Source organism: Ixodes scapularis, unplaced genomic scaffold, assembly GCF_016920785.2.
Source record: "Ixodes scapularis isolate PalLabHiFi unplaced genomic scaffold, ASM1692078v2 PGA_scaffold11__112_contigs__length_91849675, whole genome shotgun sequence".
NCBI classification, from domain to species: Eukaryota; Metazoa; Arthropoda; class Arachnida; order Ixodida; family Ixodidae; genus Ixodes; species Ixodes scapularis.
This window is the reverse complement of record NW_024609837.1, coordinates 45,890,878-45,917,128: the sequence shown is the minus strand read 5'-3', so window position 1 is coordinate 45,917,128 and position 26,251 is coordinate 45,890,878. Positions and strand designations below refer to the sequence as shown.

The 26,251-nt window shown below is 48.1% G+C and overlaps 1 protein-coding gene across 2 annotated transcripts; it reads right to left on the bottom strand.

Annotated features, from left to right (window-relative positions):
- On the bottom strand, window positions 1-20,563 carry LOC8036469 (COP9 signalosome complex subunit 2). 2 transcript variants are annotated; one of them, XM_002411850.4, is made up of 10 exons: window positions 20,425-20,563; window positions 19,492-19,605; window positions 18,738-18,818; window positions 17,470-17,595; window positions 14,539-14,706; window positions 11,464-11,870; window positions 6,377-6,474; window positions 6,228-6,310; window positions 1,532-1,590; window positions 1-1,125 (listed from the first exon to the last, which is right to left on the bottom strand). In XM_002411850.4, the coding sequence occupies exons 1-10, from the start codon at window positions 20,476-20,478 to the stop codon at window positions 978-980; spliced, it is 1,338 nt and encodes a 445-aa protein (XP_002411895.2). In that variant the 5' UTR covers window positions 20,479-20,563; the 3' UTR covers window positions 1-977. The 2 variants fall into 2 exon arrangements, with proteins under 2 accessions (XP_002411895.2, XP_029835909.1); XM_029980049.3 differs by having other exon boundaries at window positions 14,539-14,691; window positions 20,425-20,523.
- Window positions 20,564-26,251: the final 5,688 nt, after the last annotated feature.

The window sequence follows — 26,251 nt, the reverse complement described above, 5'->3', positions numbered from 1 at the left end:
TTCTCGAAAACACTCTCCGACACTGCATCTTTATTTTACAAATTCCAAGCGTCCACATGCGGTTTCCACTCTCTCGCTCATTAAATACAGGGCTCTCCAGCCAAAGGCAGACGGAGGGGAAAAGGACTGGAAAGCCCATGAAAGCACTGCCATCCAGACAGGTTCGTTTATGTACAGGGAAAGAAACAAACTACGGCGGCGGCGGCGGCGGGGACAGGCTTGCCTTTGGGGCAACGGGTACGGTCCGTTTCGCCTCGTGGCCTCGACACACATACACTCTCGACTCCGTCCAAACGAGAAGTGAAAGTGATCTTCTGAAACGGCCAAGCACCGTGTCTGCCTAGACGTTGGTCAGTCTTTCTGTGCGAAGCAAGCCCTCGAGTCCCGCTTTCCCACGTGGCAAGAGGACGACACGACCATTGCGGTTTCTGAAAGAACAGCAAATGATGATGAGGCACCGCAAACCACAGGGCTTGAAACCAGAACACGTGCCGGGATTTTAAACGTGTTAATGCCCCACTCCACGTAAGCACCTGGTTCAAACTTTAGTGCTGTCCTGTGATTCGCCGCGCTTCCTTAAATGGTGTCGACCGGTCGCCACGTGGTCCACGGGCAAGTGGACGTGTCGGCCTTGTTCACAAGAAGATTGACGTATGTTCGGGTAAATGTGGCATGCGAGAACGGCCCGCACGCCTGCCTCGTTTTTGACCTTGGCGCCGAAACGGGGTGCGAGAAAGAACACCCATCACGCCCAACAAAGAGGCGATCGTTTCTTACGACGCGGACTCGCCACTGTTAGTGACGTAGCTGCGGTGGACAGTTCTTGGATCCACTTTGCGCCCCGTTTCGACAGAGTCGGAACTGTCGTTCGTGCAATCCTCGAGGTTTAAACGGAACGTACGCCGGCGGCAAGCTGCGACCCTTGGCCGCCGCGCGGGGGGGGATTGGGTGCAGAGGGGGACGAAGTTCGGCCGACGCTACGCCATGATCTTGTTGACGATGGTCTGGTGCAACGTCCCCAGCTGGGCCGTCCACTTGTCCAGGGCGTTGTACCTCGCTGCCCCCTGTCCTTTGCTGTCCAGCTCCAGCACTTGGTTCACCTGATCGATCCGGCCCTGTATCGTACTGGACAGACGGGAAACTTTTAAGGCGTCGCCGGGGCCGCACGTTACTTAAACGTTAACCGTGCCGTTGAGACAGGGGGAGGTTAAACCGCAATCGTAAACAAAACTCTATTTGACGCCAACTATTTCGGGCTGTATTCTCAAGGCTGCCGTAGCTTCTACAGTACTCCAACACCATCAAAGCTATTAGCACCAGTGCATGGCTTTGTTTTGCACTGCCTTCACACAAGAGCGCGTGCAAATGAGGTGCAAGATGGAGCTATGTGCTACCGCAGCAGTGGCAGCAGTGGAAACTGCGCTAGCCTCAACGATGCGGCACAAGTTAGTTGACACCAAGCGCAGTTATTAACAGTTCAGTCCCCGCACCTTGGACAGAATACGTCGAAAAAAAACGGGTGGGCACTCACCTGTCCAGGATACAGGAAACTAGAAGATTTTCTACTTCGTTAGAGTCTATGTTGAGTTCCTGCAAACAGCATAGAAAAAAGAGAAATATAAGCCAACTTAACTTGGGGGCCCTCACACAAACTGACACAAGCTACACATTACCGAAGTACGACAGCTACTTCTTTTAAGCAGTTATTACGGACATGCACACCAGTAGAACGCCCGCTATGTATCAAACTGGCGAGACAGGGAAATTGTTTACACGGTGCTCAAATTTGCAAAGCAAGCTTCCACTTCACACTGTGCACTTCACGCTTCGAAGAATGTAGAGTGAAAGCTCGCACTGCAGAACCCAGGAATCCTGGGCTCCCTACCCGCACCCGCACGTTTCTATCTGGATGGGCATCGTACTGGCATGTGTTCACGTATCACTACTGCACAGTGCATGCTAAATACCGCAGGCTAGCAGTTGTACTGTACTGCCTAAATTTCTCAACTATACTGCAAACCAGTGTCACCATTGCTCAAAGGCAGATCAACCATATGCTAACTAAACACAAATGTCTAATCTGCTCATGGGAGACGCACAACACGCAGACTTGACCCTGAACGGTCGGTGACAATCTGGATATTCAAGAGTGGTCCGGTCGGTCGTAGACCCACCAGATAAGCAAGTCTGGTGCGCACCCAAGAATGGGACACACCACAAAAGTTACCCACCCCTTGCACTAAAGACAAACCCACCAAAACTGAACTTTCATGAAGCCTACTAAAGCCACTAATTGGCCTACAACAGAAAGTAACATCGCAGCAGCCATACTGTTGCGCCGGATCAGTGTCTCCTGCTGGCTCTCACTGATCTGCCTAACAAAAAAAATGCAGGAGGTGCATTCTGCATACAAAATAATTCCGAAGGCAAGATAAAAACAAAAACGTTCAGCCTTTCCACTCTTGTGAAGAAGGAAGACCAGCGGAGCTGTACTCGATACACTGTGTGCTTCTTCTTGGTCGTCATCTGTTTTTCGCGCTGTTTCCTATGGTGAATTCCCACCAACGCGCCCAACCATCCATTCTTCTATTATAGCTTGAAAGGTTGCCGCCATCTACGAGCGACGGCGGAAACCATACTGGTTGTGTGCTTGCCACCGTCGCTTATAGATGGCGGTAGCTGTCCAGGTAGGTTTGTGTCGACATACCGGACACAATCCTGGGTAACCTAGCCCTTAACAGCTCCCCTGTAAAAGGGGACCAGGACAATGAAGTCTCAAAGAGCTCAAGCACAATGAAGTTTGAGACTATATTCTGCTTGTCTTCGTTTCATCTTAAATGTGTTAGCAATTATTGCCCGTTGCAAGCAGCAGTTTTTCATTACACAACAACGTAAAACCGAAATGCAACGGCGACGCCGTTTGCGCAAGACCGCCTACACCTGGGAGGAAAGACTGGCTCTGAAGACAACTGTGTGCGGAACGTTGCGAGATTGGAATTCCCACCCTCCGCCGAGACGGAAACTCTGCACTAAATGCTGACACGTTTCGCCGAGAATCGGCATAGCAACAGCGGCGATTTCGACATAGTTTTTTTAAGTTTTTTTTCCTTTGCATCGGACTTTGTATTAGCATGATCTTGCACGAGCTTGCCGGCGCAGTAACTCTCACTTTATTGCATTCTGTAGCCTATTCTATTAGAACAGCCCACAAACTGAAACAGTTTTGTTGGCAATCAGGTCAGCTGAACGTGGAAAAACAAGAGCACGAAGGAAAGGACTGGACAATCACAGTGGTGTGATCGTCCAGTCCTTTCCTTCGTGTTCCTGTTTTTCCGTGTCCAGATGACCTCATTGCCAACAGTATGTACCAACTAACTCAACCAAAACCCGTAAAACAGTATCCCCAGACCGAATCAAAAACGCCAAGAGCCGCATTTCGGAACTGTGCCTCTTTCCGAGAGTATCCACGTAAAGTATACCCTCGTTACAATAGATCAGGTTACAGCGGGCACTCGAAGTTTGGTTTACCTTCCTATGTACGCCATTGAGCCAACTTTGCCTATTACAAACTCGGTTATGATGTACAATCTAATATAATGTACTATATTAGGGGGTTTGTAAGTACACCATTCCATTATAGCAGACCCCTCGACAGCAGTCATCATTTCTGACATTACGCAGCATTGGTACGGTAGCGGTAGCAATCATTTCGCAAGCTGCCGTCCTCGTATGACCCAAAGTGTCCAGTGATGACCATCGTTACAGCTCAATAAAAAAAATCACTGGGCCTTAAAGTTCAATAAACGAGTTATTTTCTAATACATATTCACATCTTTCCAGTCTCACTAACCAGTCAGAACAGACTCTAGACGTAATCTGCGTCGAAGTCTGCAGTAAGAGCCTCTCCGTTCTGCATGCTCCTTCTACAACAAGCGAAAACCTTTATCACCGTCAAGATCTGTCAGCATGCGAGGATAAGTTTACACCATAAAACTTTGGTCGGATCTAGTAGGTTTGTATCATTTAAAAGGTTAAAAGTGCAAACTGAAACACCGACGAAACAAGAAACATGCACGGCAAGGACAGGCGCTACTCACAACTGATTTTGCTGAAGTAACATTCACTTAGCCAGACTGTCGTTCACCATGCCGATAACAGGCCATAAACCGATAACATATCTGCAGTCTTATATGAAATCATCTAAGAAAGACATTTCCTTATCCAGCAGAAAAATAGATGGCACGCTAACCCACTTTTCACCCGCGTTCTTCGAGCAGAAAGCTTCAAAGATTTCTCTTTCTGTTTTGTCATTTGCCCTTTTAACAGAAATCGACAAAACTGAAAGCGGTTCCCAACTGCAACGCTTACAATGCTCCGCAAGATGCCTCCCCCCCCCACAGCAAGCCGTGCTGAATCGTCCCATTGTTAAAACAATGTACCGTCTGTCCCAACATGAGCATGGCGACAACTAAAGGGAATTTCGAAGACCACTTTTTTACCGTAACGTGCCTCTCGGAACGCGGGACATGCTTTTCCCTCGACAAGGCCGAACAGATCAGGGAAAGTCTGCCAGAGGCTGAAAACACAACACTGACTTTGTGCCTGGCAGCTACCTTTTTTGAAGTTGTGCAACGCCTCGTGCACATTAGCCTTGAAAAAGAACCTGGAGGCTTCTTTTCATGACGTAGTAGCAAGGATCACATTACCGCTTCTGCGCTCCGTCGGTAGCATGCAAGTTGAGGTGTGTCGGTTATTTTGTACGAGTTTAGGGTTGCTTTTGAACTCATTTTTTCATTGTACTTCTCGTCATAATTTAACTTGAGCAGTGCGACACAAGTGGCGTCGCGGCCTACGTAACAGGACCCAATGACCCAGACTCGTGTTATCGTACCGACCACGACCAAATCGGTCATCGTCGTGGCTTCAGAGGCTGGTCAAGTGACTGAACAGGTAGATTCTGGGACAATATGGTTCCCAAAGAGTTACGGAGGCGTAACCGAAAACAAAGCGCGCAGGTATAACCTGAAGCAAGGCCCTATTTACGGCTTTTTTAACCCCACCTGGAAGTAATAAAGGCAAGTTTTTTAATCTGCTGATTTTTCGGTCTGCTCTATTATTCGGACGTTTTTTCGGTCCCTGCAAAGTCCGAATAATCGGTCGGCGACTGTAGAATCGACAAGTGTTTCACAGCGACGAGAGAGTCCGCCACCACAGCACAACACTCCGAATCTGAAAAGGGTAGGTATGACGAAGAGATAAACCTCACCTTCTAACCAGAACATCTAGGTCAAGGTTCAAACTATTCATACCAAATGGGTCCACTTAAAACAAAGTAGTGGATCAAGCGAACATATCTATTTAACAAGGCCGCTGGTCGTGGGGGGCAGCGAGTGACAAGCGCCTTGCTAGGCCTTCCCACTGAGTTGAGCCGTCGCTGAAGTCGTCGGTATTGCAGTCGTTGCTTTCGAAACTCGAGAATCGAACGGGCTTCACAGAGGATTGTAGTTTTGGGCACGTATTTCCTTTCATTTGGTGCTTCGAGTCAGCGAGCACACAGAGAGCTCGTAGAAGTATGCTCGTTGGTCTCCACAGAGAAGTATCCGAGTGGTATTGGCAGCCATTAAGCTATCGCAGGACTCCGTCGTAACCTACTAACAACTTACGATTGTTTCGCTTGGCATGCTCGGATTAATTTTTCAATCGTCCTACGCACATTTTACGTAATAACAAAAACAAAATATGTTTAGCGAAGAGCTTCTGCTCCTACGTGCTAAAGCAAACAATTAAAGCACAGCAAAGCGGAGAAAACACAGCAAAGCGGAGAAAATACCTGGCCTCGTCGCATGATACTGGTCACTACGCTACCGTCGAGCGATCGCAGCATTCCAATCCGTCCCACTTGGGACTAACAGGGTACCACCTGCACTGGTATCCTACTACCAGTACCGTGAAAGACGGTCCGGCCGAGTGAATGTTTTTTCGATAGAATCAGTTGTTTATTAGCGCGTGTCCTTGTTGTACATGTTTCTTATTTCGTCCGTGTTTCAGTTCGCATTTTACACTGCCGTGCTGTCAGTGTATAGTGTCATGCCGCAGTTTATACTGCGGCATGGAGGTCGTCGGGCGGAAACCTTCGATCCACATCTGAGGACCTGGCGACCATGTCGGTTGGAGACACGTTCCAGGCATCATAAAAACCGACATCCTCGAGAGCATGCGAGACTTACTCTGGAGATGAAAGGTATGTGAATCCTAGTATAGGGCGTGATGAGCTTGATTAGCACTTGCGTCCGGATGTTCCTCAGGAGGTCTGCAAGAGAAAACGTGCCCGTGAGTCAACTCCACCCAAGTGGAGGAAGCTCGGCGACGCACGCACCTTCAATGTGTTCCCTGATGAAGGGGTCGTCCATGATGTTCCTCCGATTCGTCTTGAGAATCAGCTCGAACTCACTAATGTCGTTGTTTTGGTAGGCACTGAAACGGGATGCAAGGAACGTCCTGAACATCACTCCTGGTGGTTATCGACTCCAAAACACTTTAGTTTGTTTAAAAGACCTCGAAAACACGGTTAGAGAGTATTCTCAAATCGAGCCTTACTAGGCAGCCTTCCACAAAATAATTGTGGGTCAATTGAAACGGAATGATGCCCATGCTAAGCGGGGAAAGTAGGAGAGGGCACCGTAAAATAAGGAGAAAGCAGCCACCAAAGTGTCGAGATAATCATGGAAAAAGGGGGATTTTTTAAGTCCGAGAGCAGAAAAGCGGAAGGTGCACACGGTAGGGTAAGTGTTTGTTTGATTTGACGTAACCGTGTCGGAGCGGTACTCGGGAGGAGATCCAACCACTGCACCCAACTAACTTTAGAACCACACCCATGGGAACAACGATGACGCAACGCTTGGCTAACGTAGCTGAAGGCTGCTTCGGCGTTCGGCTTCGTCACCACATCAGCGTTCAGCTACGTCACAATGCTGACGTGGCGTCGGCCAGTCGATTGTTGCGTCGGCGTACGGCAAGGGCTTGTGTTCTCCCGTTGCCCGAGGAGAGCCTCTTTACTAGCCAATCCTGCGTGCACAAACGACGCAGCATGCACTATGCATCTGCCCAGCACAAGAGCTGAAGTGGGTGAAACTTGCATCCAGCTCGGACTGCTTTCGGGAAAGATTCTGCTCGTTGCGTCCCGCCAACGTTGCCCCGTTTATAGTTAGCACTTTTTTTCGTTACACTGTGACTCATGCTCTATCGAGGAAGATAAATTCTAGAATCTATTCCACGGGTCATGCACCGAGTAAATACCAAGCTCCGTGAAACAAGCTGGCCAGAGTGCCCCCTATAGTTCGATCCCCCTAATAGGAGTCTGGCGACATCCCCGATTTCCAAAGCAGCTGCGTCGCTCTTGTCAAGCTCCCCTTGCGCTGGCGCTCTCGCATCAAGCTTCATCGCTTCGCACTGGCAGCCATGCGCAAAGCTTCACCGCTTTGCATCAACGTGCTCGGAGAAGCAAGTTTAAATAGAGTTCCCCAGTCATCAAAGAGGTGGTACGACGTGCCAATGGAAATGGTACACCACTCATCACTTTCAATCAAACGTTTTTGTATTTCGTGTTCAGCTAAAGCAGAACTTCGCACTGCGGTAATATGGCGACGTTATCTTTCCCCATGCCTGCAGACATTGAATTTGTCTTTTCCTGGAAACATAGTTGTCTCTTGATGAAACTTCAAACAACAAAGATAACCTGAAGGGGGCAAAGTGAGAGCGCAAGTGCTGCCATCTGCTGGAGAGTGCACAAAGCAAGCTCCGAAACCAAAGCACGAGCCAGACTCGTTGTCGGGCATTTTGGTTCCTGGCGGACAGCAGAAGTAACACCCGTCATTAGCAGGTAAGAGCCTAAGGTCTAAAAGATGTTAAGGTCTAGAACCATGCCCAAAGGGGCAAATGTAGGTGTTTCCACAGGAGGAGGAGGAGGGGGGAAGGAAGTTCAAGATATTAAATGTTTGGCAAAAAAACACCCCTCCCATGCCTATTACCTGCCCCAAATATTAACACATGCGGAATTCAAAACGAAGATCCTGACGCCCCATTTAAAGACAAACGTGCTCTTTGCACTTTCCCCTTTATAATTCTTCCTCCTTTCCCATATCCTCTCCAACCTTTAATTTGCTCCCCTTGCTAATTTAGGTGCCAAGAAATATTCCCTGCAGAAAACCTACGATATACGCCAACCATTAAGGGAGGAGGTGGGGATGGGCAATAACTTTTTTGTTTGTGGGTGGATTTATATCAAACTTTGCACAGATAGTAACAATGCTTATGCTATAAAACAGACAAGTTTTCTTTGGGATATCCCTGCTAACATTTTATTTCCAATATTTTACTTTTTGAAAGTTAGTGGAGGGCCTCCAGGTTTTCCAAAACATAATACGGAGTTGCTTGGACTTTGAGTGCATGCCCAAATGCATGCTACACATCATGACATTCCTGCTTTTTTAAATTTTTTTTTTCATTGTTATTTTTAACTAACACTGTTGTCCACTAGGCTCGATGAATGCACACGTGGCACTTTCTGAAGATGGCTTTACAAAATTTCTGAACATTATTTTAGAAAACTGAGAATGTCATGATGTATGCAATGGCCAGAAGAGTTATACAAAACAAATAGAACCCAAATAATCCAAGTGGTTCCCAAGATATTAGCTCCACAAGCCGAATGGATAGCCAAATTTACCGTTTTGAGAAAAAAAGGTTCAATGTTCAAAGTTCTATTGTACGCCCTAAAAGCCTCCAGGGTTATAGTCTTTAGTGTCCTTTTGAGCGTGGCTCTTCTTGGCCCTCTGTCCTTTGGCTTGGAGAGCTCGTGAAGCCTTCTTTTGCCTTGAGACGTCTTTCTCCAGGGCCCTGCGGAGTGCCAGTGCTCCTGGTTGGATCCCGAGAGAGTAGCACAACTCTTCATAGGCGCGCAGGTTACCAGAGTTGAAGCGGCAGATTGTCTCGCTGACAGCAGTCTCTGCTGCTATCAAGGAGGCATGCTCCTCCTTGGGTAGGATAGACCAAATGACAGAATGAAGGCTCTCAGCTGCGTTCTGGGCCTTCCCTCCCTTGCACCGTTCGAGGAGTTGAGGTTCCGAAAGGCGCTGGTAGACGGGTAGGAGTGCGGCGGCAACGTGGCTTGCAAGCTTGTACTTGTGTACTGGTTAAGGTCGCTCTTCAGCTTCTGCTGCTCGGTGCCTGCACCAGCTGAGGGCACCGGGAGGACAGAGGTCGTGATGCGGCTCTTCATCCGTGGACGTGATGTGGTAGAACGTCGCCATCACTGCCCTTTGCATTTCTTTTACGTCCGAGTTGTTCCGCAGAGCCATCCCATAGTAGCTTGTGAGTCGCTTGATGAGGTCCTGAGTGAGACCCCCTCTTCCGCCAAGCGGCTCTCCCTTCTTGGCTTTGGTGACGAGAGCTCGCAAAGCACATCCCATTCTCTTTTGAACGTGATTCACACAATCTTCTTTTGTGAATGGGATGAACCCGTACGTAGCATCCTCGCTGAGGGCCGAGAAGGTGCGGCTGTCCCCATCACAAACAATGTTTGTATACCTAAGATCGTTCTTGGCCAGGGAACGGCGAAACAACAGCAGCGCAGCTTCGACCTCCATTCTTCCTGACTTCACATCCGTGTTCTTTTGGCAGACATGCTCTTCGTTCTGGCCCAGCGTGCACCCAAGGCACAAGTTACAGAGGACGACGGAGTCTATGACCAAACCCGTGAAAAATTCTATGACAGTTCCTACACTGACGTGTGAGGTGTGACCGCAAGTCATCCACGTACCGTCGTAGACCACGGTAACATTTTTTGTGAATATGGGATCCATGTCTGTGTAGACCTTGCATACAGCTGCCACAGCATCATCAAATACACTTGCTGCAGCTGCCTCTGAAGCGGGCTTGAAGCTTGCCTTGAGGTGGCCCTGGAATGTCTTATGGTGCATTCCTCTATGAGACACATTCATAATAGACCAGAAGTCTGTGAGAGCTGTAGAACCTTTCCCAATACTTTTGATGGCTTGGATGGACCTCAGGTTCACTTCAAACGTTCTGCCTTCTTCTCTTCGTGGCGATGACCCTTCGCTCTCGACGGGACCGCATGTGGGGCATGTGAGGATCATTTTGGAGGCTAAACCGAGCCTTGTGCCTTGCTCGATGGTCAACCCAGGTCGCGAGCACTGTTGGCACGGCGTGTTTTTCAACAGAGCACTGATTGCCGAGATCTGAACCAAAATAAATTCTTCATCAGCTGACTCTGGTCTCGCGGGTAGCTCTGGTCCCACAGCATTTTTGCCCTGGCCGGTAAGCAGCATCTTTCGTTCCGTTGCGGTCACTGAACTGAGTGACTCGCGAACCACCGCGGTGCGCTTGCGGGATATTTCCGGCGACAAAAACTGTGGTTGCAAGTGAATTTGAACAGTTCGATCGCTGTTCGTTGAGTCTGCTACACCCAGCATACCCGTGGCATCCGCAGTGCCAGTGACTGGACACGCGATCTCGGAGGCAGCATCTAGCGGCGCTCCAACAAAGGGCTCACTTACGGGCGTTGAAGGAGCAACTACTATCCGGCGTTTCTTTGCCATCGGAGACTTCCGCTTGCGGTTTCCGAACCGATGTGTAGTCCAATACTTCTTTTTGAACGAGCGCCCGTCCATGATTGCAAGTCAAAGTCGGAATTAACGGAAGTCAACACTGCGATCGAGCAAACCCGAAACTCGCGTGCGATTCCGAGACCACCGCCGAGAACCAAAAAGCGAACGCGGCGGGAGCGGTTGCTAGGGGCAACCGCGGCGCGAGCCAATTACGAAGCACGACACAGCACGTACCCAGAGAGAGCCAATTGTAGCGCGCCGTTCACGTCTCCCCGTGCTTCGCTCTTTTCTTTTTTGTGTGTTTACTTCTTTCAAGAGAAGAGCGCCGTCGCGGGAAAGGGAACGATTGCGAAACGCGCTTTCCATCAATGCCAAAATGGCCGCGCCCAGTCGCCGCATTTCGGAGATACGAGGGCTTGAAACATGCGCATTTCTCGCGTTTTTGAGATCATTTTTTTGCTACCTGCGCTGATATAATTGATCATAAAGGATATATGTAGTTCGTTTTTAGATAAGAAACTTTGCGATCGCGTACATAAAGACCCGAGTATGCCGAAACTTTGAATTTCTAAAAACCAATTTTTTTCACATATTTTGTGATTCGATCCCCGCGTCCCCCCTTAAGCATGTTCACATGACAAGGCCTTGGATATCTTAAAGGCTTTATGGCCTCTGGGGTCTGGCCTTCAGGCCTCTAAGGTCTCCAAGATAGTAAGGCTCTCAAACATGCCATGCTGACAAGACCTCTGAGGACTTAGTCTTTAAGGTCTTAGAGACGTTAAGGCCTTTAAGCATGCCAACCTGACAGGGGCCTCCAAGGCCCTCCAGGCACACCCACCTGACGAGATTGGTCATGGCCAGGATCTCGGGGTCGTTCTTGTACGGCTTGGCCTCCTGCGAGTCGAAGGGGTTGATGCCTGACTTCATGAGCATGTTGGCCAGCACCAGGTACTTGAGGCAGGTCGTCCGCCTCGGACTGCCGGACTCGTCGTAGTTCTTGAAGGCCTCAAAGAAGTCCGTGTGGGCCTTCTCATACTCCCCCTCCCGAAGGTGCATCTTGCCCCCGCACTCCCGGATGACACCCATGATGAGCGGGTGCGGGATGGCCGACTTGATGTGCAGCGATTGCTCGTACAGCTTCTTCAGCTTCTTGTTGTTCTTCTGGGCCGTGTACATCTGGATCTCCAGGGCGTAGATCTCCAGCAGCTGGGTGCCCTTCTTCAGATCGTCCGCCCCGTCATCCGTCTGCAAGAAAGCCATCGTCAAAGAGAGGGATGATGGAATCGAAACGTCCAAGCAAGGAATGGTCGCAATCGACACGAAGCTGAACGCACAACAGTCTGCCAGTCTTTGAACATCAGCGCTATCGTTCGTCTGCGAGGAGGCCACCATTAAGAAAGAGACTATGGAATCGACACGCTCAGCAAATCTGCCGACATGCCGCTAAAGGGCCTACGGCACGAGCGAGGTACAGTCACGATCTTCATATGAAGCTCCACACACAACAGCCCGCCATTCTACGGGTCGTCCACCCCATCGCCTGTCTGCCAGACACCATCCCTCCACTCATTCCTTGTCCTCCTCCTAAGCCAAGCACACTCTTTTACCTCCACTTCTTGATCTCCCGCACTTGCCCATCATTGCGATTGTCCCAGACAGTCACCAAACAAGCTACACTTCAAAGTAACAACATGTCGGCCACCTTGGCCCTTAAGACCCGTTCACACACTTGCAATTGAGTAGGACGGAGAGGAACAAGACCGGTTTTAAGCCTCTTGCGACGTCTTAGGACCGGATGCGCTGCTGCGGAGCTGGTCCTAAGACATCGCAAGAGGCTTAAAAACCGGTCTTGTCTCTCTCCATCCTACTCGGTTGCAAGAGCGTGAATGGCACTTTGGAATCATTGTTGCTACTTTGCCTCATGCTTTATCTGAAATTGGAAGAAGTAATTTTCCGTCCTCCAAAAACATTAAAACAGTCCACGAGAGAGCACCTAAAGCTCACGAAGTTGCCGTTTCGAGTCACAATATTTGCCAGTTCTGCTCGCTGTGCACTAAGTACCGAAACTGTGGCGCATGCAAAAAAATAGACTACTAAAATAGCACACTTGAAATACACTTACTTAATGACCAAAGTTCCAAGATGGCACAAAAGGCACTCTTCAAAGAATGTTACTTTTTTTGCCCAGAGGGGCTTTTGTATGGTGCCAGGAGTGCGTCTTCAACCAGTGTATTTACTGTCCTATCTGGCCCATACATCGGAAGCGCCCCCAAGTGGCAATGAATTGCATCATACGAGCCCACACGTCGTGCCGACGGACGCTGCAATCCTAACGGTCGGCCGTACAAGTTCCAGCAAACGGTGCGTTTGTTCGGTCCGAATGCACCAACGCAGAAAAGGTGCGGCGCAATGTTCTTCCAGTTGTGTTTTGAGATGGGTTGCGCTCGTAAATGGAATACCTAGGTGTGCAGAAAGTGCAGCTGGTGCAGGAGGTGCGGGTAAATCCGTTGAGTCCCGTATGAACTAAAGTCATTGGGTCCTGGGAAAAGTAGTGCCAAGATCCCTGTATGGTCGCCATTTCAAAGCATGGAATGAGCAGTTTTTCCCTGACGTCTCCATTCTCAGTGAGCCGATCCAAATCCCAGGTTGCTTTATCAAGACATCTCTTGCACACCATATTTCGTTATTCACACACCGACAAAGCAAGCGCAAATCTTCACATCGCCACCACGTACGGCACAGTGGTTGGCATCGTTAAAAAATCATTGTAAGGTAAACGTCATAAACACAATCGCTAAGCTGACTGCGTACACAGTGCCAAGACTCTTTCTTTGCCGAAAAACGCCTTCACTACGATTACACTCCATAGCGATCTCGGCACGACCAGATCAAAACGACCCTTTCGCAGCTTCCCAGATGTGAAAGTAGGTACCGAGCCAGCGACCGCCAAGGCAACGAAGCCCGATCGGCCGATCGCCTTGCAAGGTGATGGTTGTTTGTATTGTTAGCATCTGCACGAGTTCATCCCGCAGGCAGGGAGGGCAATGGCGCCACCTTCCCAGGATCCAGCGACTTTAGTATGAATGTGCGTGAGCTTTGCTCCGGTAGTGACGACCCAACTCTTAGATGCTGAAGCTTCCCCGGGCTGTCCAACCGAAAAGCAATCTGCAGCAGACAGGCACCTGCCACGTACACCATCACAGCCGTGACACCGCCAGGATCACAGGGGTGACAGCACGACCCTTCTTTGACGTCATCGGGCGAAAATCGAAGGACCGCGTTGGATGCGCTAAACACACCAGACGGGGTACGCTCCAGGGGTCAGATCTTTGTCAACGTGAGAGCAAGAGCCTTCTCGACTGCTGATTGGACGTGGTGCCGCGGCTTGGGCGTTTCCCAAGCCGCAGCACCACGGCTTGGGAAACACCTAAGCCGTTTACCCGTTCACACATTCACAACTGAACAACATTTTGGCAAGAACGTCTCAACAACAAAAAAATGGTGAGGGTGGTCCTGCGGTCTCCAATGTGCTTGTCCTTCATCATCCACTAGTCTATGTCATCTTGTGCACGGTGGCAGAACAACTCAAGAATTGCAAACGAAGCGCGAGCTGCCAATGGCTTCCAACGTGAACTAACAGACGATCGAAATTTCAGCCCGCGTCCAATCTCACTTCGCCACAGCGCTCGGTTAGTAGCAGACGACCAACTTTTTCTTTTACGATCTGTTTGCAGACGGACGTTTTCTAGTTTTCTTTCCATCTGCGAATGGCGCTTTGAAGCAGACAAATTGCGTTGCTAGCTCGCATTACCAGACGAATCGTCTACGAACGCGGCACGCAAATTAGACTTCGCTCTCGCTCTCTTGGTGGCCGAAATCGGACTGCAGGCACCATTGCCTTGGGAACACCCACCTGGCAGGACTGGTGCAGCTGCTTGAGGATCTTGGCCAGCTTGTTGAACTCACTGCGGTCAAAGTAGAGCTTGCCCAGCTTGGTGTTGGTCTTGAACCACAGCCGGTCATTCTTGGCATCCTTCAGGGCGTCCAGGGTGGTCTCGTAGAACTCCTGCAGCAGCTCCATCTGGTGTCAGTCACCGGAGGGTGACAGAATCATCAAGTCACGGCAGCTACAAGAGAGTCGCTACGTCCCTGGGAAGGAGGGATCTTGCATGCTGCAATGCCACTGTGGCGGCCAAGAGTAGGGGACAACGACAGGTACAAAAAGACACCAAAGCCCGTGCGAGAAAGAGGAGGTCGAGCGATGCTCCCATGGCAGTGATGAACCAGATGACATGTGTACGAAATGTTCTCAAGCAAAATTCAGGCCTAAAAAATATTGTGTATATACATGTTTGCAAGTTTGGCTTCACGGCACCACCATCTTGTTCATTGGGGTGCACTTGGACGCGTCAAATCCGAATACGGCACCTCAGCAAGCCTTCGTAATCAGATTGTGACGCGTCCAAGCGCACCCCAACCGAGCAAGGTCGCAGCGCCCTGACACCGCACTTGCAAACGTGTCTACTCCAATGAACGGAAGTAAGCAAGCAAATTGCTGTGTGTATGTTTATACAGCCGGAAGTTAGTCTGCCTCAGAGAGCGTCTGGTGTCTCAGCCGTAGATCAGCAATTTAGCCAGTGCGATACAACCGCTAGCCTGGGGTCAACGTGCACCACGCAGTAGTGATACACGACTGCACGCTGGTACGATGCTCATCCAGATCGAAACGGGCAGGGGTGGGGATTGAGCCCAGCATCCCTGGGTACTGCAGCGTGAGCTTTCGCTCCACGTGCTCTGAGCTGGTGTGCACTAGCCCACTCCACCACTGATCCGAATGGGTGTGCATTGGTCATAACTGTATAAATGTAGGTTCCAGAAAAAATCAGGACTACAAAAACTGATTTTTCCTGCTTGTGGACAGGAAAGTGGCAAAAACCTTCTGGTTGATGCTGCTGCTCACAGACAGTACGACATAAAGCAAATAAGTTAACGCTTATTTGAGATGAGCACCCAAGAGCAGATCCGACAGAGCCGAGCGTGTGGCACCGTCTGCGAGCGTGTCGCACCGTCTGCGAGCAGCAGCGTTTTAACCAGACAGTTTTTGTTTTGTTTTTTCCCCCCTGCATAAAAAAAGGGGAGGGGAAGTGTTTAATTTTTTTTTTTTCTGAAACCTACATTTATAAAATTTGGGTACGATAAATGTACTACCCAAAAGACATCTTTGTTAAAAGTTTCGATAGATCAGTTTATATGAATTCTTTTACGACCAAATAAAGCTTGATAACACCCGGACGTGATTAAATATGAGTGCCCTTTTGCTGACTACTGCCGTGGAAATATTGTTCAAGCTCTTCTTTCTCGCAAGGGCTGGGTACCCTTTAACACTCGTCATCTTCCCCTTTTGGCTGCTACAACTTAGAGACGCCAAACAAAAGCTTTTCTGTTTAGTTTTTATAAGAAGGGTTTGGATAGAAGATGCATATAAAAAAAACTCGCCCGACAAAAAAAAAATACATTCTTTCTCAATATTTAGGTTGATTCTTTTGAGTATCACGAGCTGCTGCCATTGGGTGCTTCTATTCTGAGATGAGAGGTGCCAAATAGAAGCAAGCGCGCTATGGAGAACAACTCCCCACTCAAAACGAGTCTTAAAATGCAAATGTTCTTTCTCTTTTATTTTTTTTTTCTTCTTTTTATTTCGAGCAGGGTGGTATTTTGTGACATAAGTTAGCAGGTCAGGTACTTAAAAAAAATTTGGGAGCAATTCCGTTCTATTGAAGCACTCTATGTTAAAAGTTTCTTCAGTGTTTGGTGTCACTTTAAGGCAAAATAAAAGTAACTTCCATAGTAGCAGCCATTATTGTGTATCTTGACTTACAAGAAATATTAGACAATACATATTTACAGACACAGGCGAGCAAACTAAAACAGCTTGGCTCGAAGTAATGCAACACAGCGGGAGTCCGTACAAACCGGGGTCCTCGAGTTCTAAAACTTTCTTTTTCAAACTGAGGTGCAGTTTGAGCTCGCGTAACTTGCGTAAGTCATTGAGTACAGTTTGAAGAATCCCTGGTGCAGTCAGAAAGGGCTCCAGCGAAATTTGGATGGTTGCTGTTTTTCCTCAAAATTGGTACGGATCATCAATAGATAGAGTCAAGCTCACAATCCAAATAATGGGTCAAAATAATTATCCTTTTGAAAAAGTCCTTCAACTTTAATAACTTGTTCTTACACAGAAACGCTCTGCAGGCAACAGTACAAAAATTTACAATAGATGTTGCTAATCGGGCAGTAAAACCTGCTAAAGGGTACATCAGGTTTGATGATGGGAAATGAATGCTAAGGAAGCTCACTTTAGCAAAACAAACAAAGATATTCGAAATATTATGTTTTCTAGAGTGCCTGCTCGTACCTGCCTACAAAATCCACCACTGGTAAACGCAAGAAAATTAGAATATTGGTTTTGACATCACCGTCATTTGCCGCTTCCTTAAAAAATATTCCAAATTTAGAGGTAATAAATAGCATGCTTAAAAAAGGAAAGCCAGGGCATTCAGAAAGAGTTGTTAGCCTAGGTAGGTAAAAAGACGAGTGCCGGAGCACATCACTGAACATATTGCTCACACAATAACTACCTTAGAATACGACAAATCAATAAAACAACTCAAGAATCCACATCTGAACAAAGCGCACCAAAGATGAAATCACGCCTAAAATGAAGACACTTTCGGAAAGACCCCGGTCTTAGCTCCGTCTGAAGTTTCACAAATGACCCTTTCAACCGATTTCACTCTGGACAAAGGATTGTTTTCCTTTGCGAAGAATAAGAAAAACGTTCACTTGCCTGTTTGGACGTGGATATGTAGTCCAAGATGGAGTTGATGGACTTCTCCGAGTAATTCCTGGTGACGGCGCTCTTGATGTACGTGAGCAGCTGCTTGTAGCGGGCCATCATTTCTTCGTATTTGCTCTTCAGAGTGAGAGAAACAAATTGCTGGCACCGTCGACCCAAATGTCCGTCATATAAAAGGGACACTGACACACCCAAGAAATTCATTTTTGTATTTTTTATTAGGCAATTAAATATTGTGTCAGGGCACTACCCATTCAATATTTTGCTGCAGAGTAGCACACCTTCTCAGTAAAGCCAAAAAAACTCAACTGCTCAGAAATTGGAACATGAGCACGGAGATTCATGGCAGACTAGTGTATTGAGGAGAGGGGGAAATGTGGAAGAGGAGGGCTACGCTCACTATTAGTTCATTTCCATCCCTACGCTCCTCCGGCAAGCAAAGCAGACGACGACGACGTCAACGTTGCGTGCACCGTTTGTCCTGCGCGCACTTCATCCATTCCACTCTGTGCTGCGCTTGAAGATAGATTGACCGGTACCGCCGACGACAGTTTCGAAGTAGCATTCCCATGTTCGTCGCAGCGTTGGCCTGCCATGAGCCGTCACCGCGTCGTCCAACCAGCGGTACGGTACGTCTCCATATTGAGAATGACGTACCGTCAAATACCGCGCATCCGCCCATTCTACATTAAGCGCCCACACCCAAATTTTTACGATCTTAGGAAATATGCGCAGTACATTTATAGGTAAAATTGGTGACCGGACAAGTGCCCATCCCCATTATTTTGCGATTATCTCTAAATATTGAGTGGGTGCTTGCCCGGTATTTTACGGTAGTACAATGGCGACACATTGGAATACAGATCTTCGCATGCTGCGCAGCCTGGCGACGGGCTAGGGAAGGTTGCGCACGCGCAGTGACGCCGGAAACTTATATGCACCTTTTTGGAAGCCACAAAAAAATTGGTTTCGTATTTCTTGTTATTTTTAATATTGAATATGTGCCTTAGATGACCCACAACTTTTAATAAAGTTGGTACACTAGTTTGAACAAAACGTGACCATGGAAAACAGAGCGAGCACACCTAAATCCGGCCAATTCTTGTCCGGCGGTTCTCAGGTGGAAAGAAAATAAATTTTAAGCCACAAAGTGTGTTCTCGGTAGTCGAGCTCTAACAAGTCGCGTTCAAATGAAAACCTCGGCAAGCATAGATACCCTATCAGTGACCCTTGAAGGGGAAGTAGAAAACGTCACTCACCAGCTTGAAGTTTATTTTGATCATCTGTTTTAGAGCTTTGAAACCCCATTCTCCCTTGTCACCCGCTTCCAAGTCTAGAACCTGGTGAAGAAACAACAAAATCGTGTCAAAGGAAATCGAATTCCACGTAAACGTAGAACACTGCATTCGGCCAAACGTATGGAACAGACACGAAGTCGCAACAGAGCAGGGCAACTACGAATCACCAGGTAACATGATCCTACTCTCAAATGAAACAGGTGTGAGGGCCTTGTGTGCCAAACAAGCTAAGGGGGCATTTGGCAAGCCCCAGCGAAAGACTGCGAATTAATTTCTGCGATCTGGGGGTCTCCGTCAGGTTGTGGGTTGTCGGAATTCGAACCCACCAACTGGGCAACCAGAGGCCAGTGGTTTGCGTCGGAGCCGTCGAGGCAGCGTCAACTATTTTAGGGTACATTGTGAAGGCTAGCCTAGCTTCCACAGTTGTCCAACACCTCATTCATAGGAGACTGCGTGCAAATGAGATGCAAGACAAAACCACATGCTCCCGCAGCAGTGTGGAGATAGGCTTGATAATGCAGCGCAAAATAGTTGATGCCAAATATAGACAAACATTGTGAAATCAGAGGAATTAGGACGTCGAAAAGCATTTCCTAGGCATAGAGGCACCTTGTAAACAAAATTCCTGGGGACATGAATTGGACCAATAGACATGTTTGTAACAGGAGGAAATTATGTTGGACAAAAAGAAAGTGTGTTAATGTGTGCGGCTTACCTTTTGGAAACTGGCAAGTGCTGCAGTGGGGTCATCTTCCTTCAGCGCTTTGGAATTGTAATACTGGTTTTCTAAGTCTACGTCCGGTTCGGAATTGCTATCTTCGGAATATTCCTGCACAACAAAGCGATTGAGATTTGATCAGAACAAAGTAACCCAACTCAAATATCCACAAGAAAAAGAAATTCGCAAACAGTTAACAAAGGTTTTAGGGGATCTAAGGGATCGTCGACGTTAGTTCCCCCAATCGGTGAAACCTCGTTAGCAAACTCGTCGTCAAACGTGACATTTTAAAACGCTTTCTTCAAACGCGGCAATCTTCATAAGAAAAGTACGACACGGAACGATCTTCAGCTGACAACGAATCTCCACACTCAAGGGCAGTGCGCTGTCAAAACACGATAAGCATCATCGTCGTACCCGAATACTAATCGCTCCACCCAAAGCGCGTTAAACTCGCCGTACCGTAACCAAGGACCCATTTAAAGTCGTTAACGCGCCCCAGAGCGACAAGGGAATTTGGCCATAAATGGCTCGACGATTAGCAACACCACGGACACTTATTTTAAAGTTCACAACCCGCACGTGTTTCAAAAAGGACGCGCAAATGGGAAACAAAAAAAGGGTGAATGGACCTTTCCGGAGTTCGTTTGAAACCAAAATTGAGGTCTCTGTTCCGAAATACGGACAAAAAACCGACGCGACGGGGACATATCCAATTAGTCGCAACTGTCCCTCCTACTGTAAACACACGAAGAATGCCGTGGGAGATTGTGGAGTCGCCGGCAAAGCCGCTAAGCCTAACGAGTCAACGCTTTCTTTCTGCTTACGCCGTTGCGAACGCTTCGCGTCGTCACTTTGGATCGACGGCCCGATATGCGTTTCTGTGATCTTGCGTCGAAATTTCGCGTCGAGACGGCGAGCAAGACCTACCAAATCGTAATCCTCTTCATCGTCGCACATAAAATCATCCTCTCCGTCCGACATGTTCACTGTGACGTATAAAACCTGACGCTCGACGCGCTTCGTCGCGGCGGAAAGTCGAAGCTTACGGGAACCGAAATGTGCGACAACTTTCACGTCGAATTCTGTAAAACGCCGCCACTGCAACGACCGCCAAATCAGAAAGTAAACATTATACTAATTATTTCAAATAAATCTAGACGTAGCATACTGTAAATTAAGTTAAAATAAAAATAACTAATTGGAGCGCGCCATTTTTGAATTAATCTGAAACCCGCATATCTGATCTGAAGCACAATAAAACAAAGAAAACCTTTAGCTTCAAGTTTAAGCCATAAATAACATTTTATTCGATCTTCGCGAAGACCACTGATCTCTATGACAATTGCTGGATCGCGCTTCCCCGCTTGTTCGCTGCAGCGCAAGTGAAGCCACCGGACTTCACTCGCTTGGGATACGATTTGCCGTTTTTGCTAGCCTTTGCTGCGGTTTTCCAGCGTGCTGTAGACACGTTTTCTACTCGTTCGTCGTCATTCGCCGAAGAAGTTTTTTGAAGACTCTGTGTATTGTTGAGACTTGCCGTTGTGAACACATGGAAAATTTTACGAAAGTGCAGTGTCGCAGGAAAAAGGCACAACGCGTCGAAAGGAAGGGCTGGCGGCGTGTTCAAAGCTTCCTTGGCACGCCGAAGTGCCGTGTCTCTGTGCCTTCGCACGCTTGGATACCGACCAAGAACCGACGCCGTGTGTATGTGTTTAGCGAGTGCAACGTGCGTGAAGCTGTTCGTGCCTCTGGATCAGCGTCTTTTCCCCTCGCGGTTTAGGAACGAGCTTAATCCAGCGTCCACTAGCGACGGAAGATGGGGGGAAGGTACGTCTTTTTTTCGTCCTTAGACGATTTACACAATACCGTGCACAACAGCTCCTCATCACTGATCAGTGCTGGCTTATTATCAACCTACTTAATTGCACTTGACGTTTGAGCGCGGCTCGCCAAATTGTAATTGGTCAACAGATTGCACACGACCATATCGGCCGCGCTTCAAAGATTTTCATTCTCGCCGTCTTGTACTTTTGCTTTCGAAAACCCCCCTGGCTCCACAACGTTGCCCTATTCGTGCTCCCACGGAATCTATTAGAGTAGATTTGGGACACATCCATGGTTAATATAGTACATAAGAACACGTACAGATCACCCCCTTTTATTGATAGCAACTCACCGGAACAGCTGGACGATCCAGAACTCCATGGCCGATATATATAAATGATCTAAAGGCATCTACGCGCGACACACGTTCAGAACTTTGGCGCGGCGTCAATTCTTGACCGGTATCAAAGCGTGCGAAGGCACAAAGATGCATCACTCGGCGTGCCAAGGAAGCTTTGATCACGCCGCGACACCGGCGACACGTTTTCGACGAGTTGTACCTTTTGATACGGCTTCACGCACATTGCACTCGCTAAACACATTCACACGGCGTCGGTTCTTGGTCGGTATTCAAGCGCGCGAAGGCACAGAGACACGGCACTTCGACGTGCCAAGGAAGCTTTGAACACGCCGCCAGCCCTTCCTTTCGACGCGTTGTGCCTTTTTCCTGCGACACTGCACTTTCGTAAAATTTTCCACGTGTTCACAACGGCAAGTCTCAAAAAACTTCCTCGGCGAATGACGACGAACGAGTAGAAAACGTGTCTACAGCACCCTGGAAAACCGCAGCAAAAGGCTAGCAAAACGGGAAATCGTATCCCAGCGGGGTTGCGTCCGGTGGCTTCACTTGCGGGAGCGGCAAGCGCGATCCAGCAATTGTCATTGAGATCAGTGGCGAAGACCATCAGCTATAGAACAACCGGGTTGTTGTGATTACGCCGCAGAAAGCACGTATTCTGATGTTTAATGTTCCTGAAGGTCACGAGGCTCGATGTAAGGGGTGGTTCAGGGGGAGAGGCCAGTTATATCGAACAAAAATTCGGTTTCTAACGACTTTGTGCAGCGTTGCCCACAAATAATGCTTTTTTTTTTTTTTTTTTTTTGTAAAATTTGCAAAGAGCGATTTTTTCTGAAGAAAAGGTAAAGAAAGAAAAAGGCTTAGCTCCTACGGAAACTCAGCGAAGCCACCGGTCTTCAAACAACGCGGCGCCGTTTCGCACGGGAGGCAAGAAATGGCGCAAGCGGTCGTGACGCCAACTGCCGCCAACGAACGAGCATACGACGCCGAGAGTCGGCGTCTTTAGCAGACAAGGAACTGCAGTTCCTTGTTGTTACCGCGTCTGTTTTTGTTTCTGCGACTGTCGCCGCCTGCGAAACGCGCGCCGCTTTTGAGTCGAAACTACCGTCTGCTAAAGACGCCTACTCTCGGCGCCGTATGCTCGTTCGTTGGCGGCGTTCGTTGCGCCATCTTTTGTCTCCCGTGCGAAACGGCGACGTGTTGTTTGAAGACCGGTGGCGTCGCTGGGTTTCCATAGGAGCTACGCCTTTTTCTTTCTTTACTTTTTCCTCAGGTAAGTTCGCTCTTTGCAAATTTTACAAAAAAAAAAAATGCACCATCTGTGGGCAACGCTGCACAAAGTCGTAGCGCGATAAATTAAGAAACCGAATTTTGCGGTCGATTTAAATAGCGTGGCCTCTCCTTGAATCACCCTGTAAAATGGATCGTAAAATCGACGCCTGCACGCAGCCATCGAAACGTTTCGTCAAAGGTGTAATTCACAGGTCGGTTTTTTCTTGTAAAATTACAAAGCGTAGTTCTCGTGTAATAAAAAAATAGGACCAAGAAACTTGCCAGGGTCTACGGCGGGCGGCGACCGAGACGACCAAGTCCAGTAGCGGGGTATGTTTGGCGTTCGTATTGATAGATGGCGTCGGGAGCCGACCAGCGAAAGATAGCAGACGACACGCAGAAGAAACTCGTTTGCAGCAAAAGCGCCGCCAGTTATGCAGACGCGTTTTTTTTTTTTTTTTCTACTTAAGTTTTGCTTTTATTGTTTGCATTTATTTTTTTAACCAAAGGTACATTTCAAAAAGATTATATGCATTTTAATAAACCACGGTGGTAGCGAGCCGTCGCGATTAAGGCCCCTCAATAAGAAAGGTAGCGACATCTTCCCCCTCCTCCTCTGACGCGCACACCTTTTATCTTTATGTTTTGCTTTTTCGCACCCGTGCGTCGACTGTAGCGCCGCCTGGAACGCTCCAAGATAGCAGACGGCCTTCCTATACTTGAGTCAGAGCGCAGTCAAAGGCTTGAAGACACGGAAGTACATGGACACAGGCTAAAAGCGCACTGTCACGGTCTGCCAGCCGCGAAGAATGTGCTCAAAGAAAGGCAATGAAAGCCGTGACGTTGCACTGTCGGCGTTATTTGATTGGCGGCATGAGCTCATAGCATGCACTGCACTCCGACAGAATAGGCATTCCTTCTCCCTTCTCGTCCCTCATGCACACTTTTATTGCTATCTTTTGCTCTTTCGCGCTCGCGCGTCGACGGTAGCGCCGCCTGGATTGCTCCAAGATAGCAGGCGGCATTCTTCAAAGGATGTCGCTACTTTTCCGTATACAGGGGCTTTAGTCGCGATAAGGAGATGGCGCCATCTATCAATACGAACACCGAACACACCGCGCGCGTACTGGACCCCTGTAGTCTGCGTTGCTGCCCGCCGTAGATCCTGGCAAGTTTCTTGGCCTTATTTGTTTTTACAGAACGAGAGCTAAGCTTTGTAATTTTACAAGAAAAAAAAACAATCTGTGAATTACACCTTTGACGAAAAGTTTAGTTGCTACGTGCAGGCGTCGATTTTTACGGTCCATCTTAGATCGGGCCTGGTGACTGGGACCACCCTATACATGTCGCCATAGACTGAAGGGAAACTTCGGAAGTTCAACCACCAACCCCGTTATTTTCCCAAAATAATCCACTCTTCCACAGCGTGCTTGATGCGCAATGAACGTTTTCGTCCTGTGGTAGAACGAACATGAGATTGTCTTTCTTGCTGACAAGTTGGGTGTGACCCAAAACAACCCATTCCCGCTTGAACCCGTCCAGTTTCGACCCATTCCCTAAACGCCCTTTCCATTTGAACTCGTCCCGTTGCAACCCGTTCCCAGGGTTAGGACGATGGAGCCAAATCGTTCCACCGTCCTAACATTTGCCTGCGAACCTTCACTGCTTAAGAATATATTTTGATACGTCTTTGCACGTCAACGTATTCCAAACATATACAACCTTTTCAAACAAGCTTCAACGCAATATATTCTTATTTCAACCACTTAAAACCTTTTTTTTTCAAGATGGTCCCCAAAACGTGCAACCGCGAAACGGTCTATGTACGTATACATTGCACAACACTGTTATCGCAAACGCGACGTTGGCGCTTTTTCGAATTTTCCTTCGAAATGGTATTAGTAGGCACTAGATTTTACCACTTAAAGGGATACTTCAACGAAATTTGAAATATTCCCGTCGTGTTCAAAAATAGGTTGAATATGATCCACAATATCCGTAAATGACAATCGCACGTTTGTATTTTGATCCTGGTGGCTGTATTTTTCGTTATAAACGGCCCACTCTGGCAAGCGCTCGGAGAAGGCCCAGCTTAGAGCACGTGACATCCAACGCAATCGTGACGTAGGTCGTCTCAAGACGAGCAAAGCTACGGCGAGGCTGACGTCGAGAGGATGGCCTAGTCGTTCCAGCCACCGAAGCGGCTGCTTTTGTACGAATTTTGAGTGACGGGTTAATCTTCTATAATCTTCTAGGGGGACAATAGCGACTTCTGCGACACACAAAAGGAATTTTCGGGAAGAGGGGAGCTCCTCCTTCCCCCCTTTTCTTGTCGTGGCCGGAGACGAGACAACCTCCGTCACTAGCTGTCAAGGTTCCTAGACGAGCATTACAAACGAGGCGTTAGCGACATCCACCAGGTGCTCTTTGCTAATCGTTTAATTCGTTTTAAAATTCCTTTTCGAGACTTTCTTAAGAAGATATTGGTATGTTCCATGTGATACTGCTCTTTTGAACACATATATATATGAATTTTAAAACGAATTAAACGATTAGCAAAGAGCACCTGGTGGATGTAGTATCCCTTGAAAGGGGCCCTGCAAGGACATTTTTACTCTTTTTTTTTTAATTTGCACCGAACCTGAGCGCATTATCGAACGTTTATTTTGAAGCATGTTTTAGCCGTGTGTTAGCAACGCTTTGCCCCTCTCCCCCCCTCCCCTTCCCTCTACCCTACAAATGATTTGATTGGTGCTTTCCCCTAGTAACTGCCAAAATATTTTATTCAACCCATCTCAATCCACATCTTTCCCTCCCTCTCCCCTTTGGCTATGCGAGTCTTTTCCCTGCCTGGAGAATAACATTTCGCATAGCCATTTAACCCCCTTTCCCGTTTTATACACCACATCGCCCCCCCCCCCCCCCTCCCTGAATTAACGTAGTAACTTCATTAAACGTTTCGTTTCTCCGATTTCACTTTATTATAAAAATTATAGGCAAATTAAAATTACAAAAACAAGCAAAAAAAATAACGTCCTTCATGACGTCCTTGGTTGCTTGAGTGGCCGTGAACTAGAGGAGTGGTAGTGAGATCAGCGAGCGCTCGCGGCTGCCGCACTCCGTGTCGACGGCTCGAGAGGGCGCCACTAAAGCATGTTCTGGATAGGCTGTATGAAGCGGGCAGCCAGGCCGGCTCGCGTTGCGTTTGCTGCGCGATTGAACACTAATTCGGGATGACACTTCATTAGCCACAAACGACAGCAAACCCGGGGTAAAGATCAGTTCAGAACGGGAGCCACT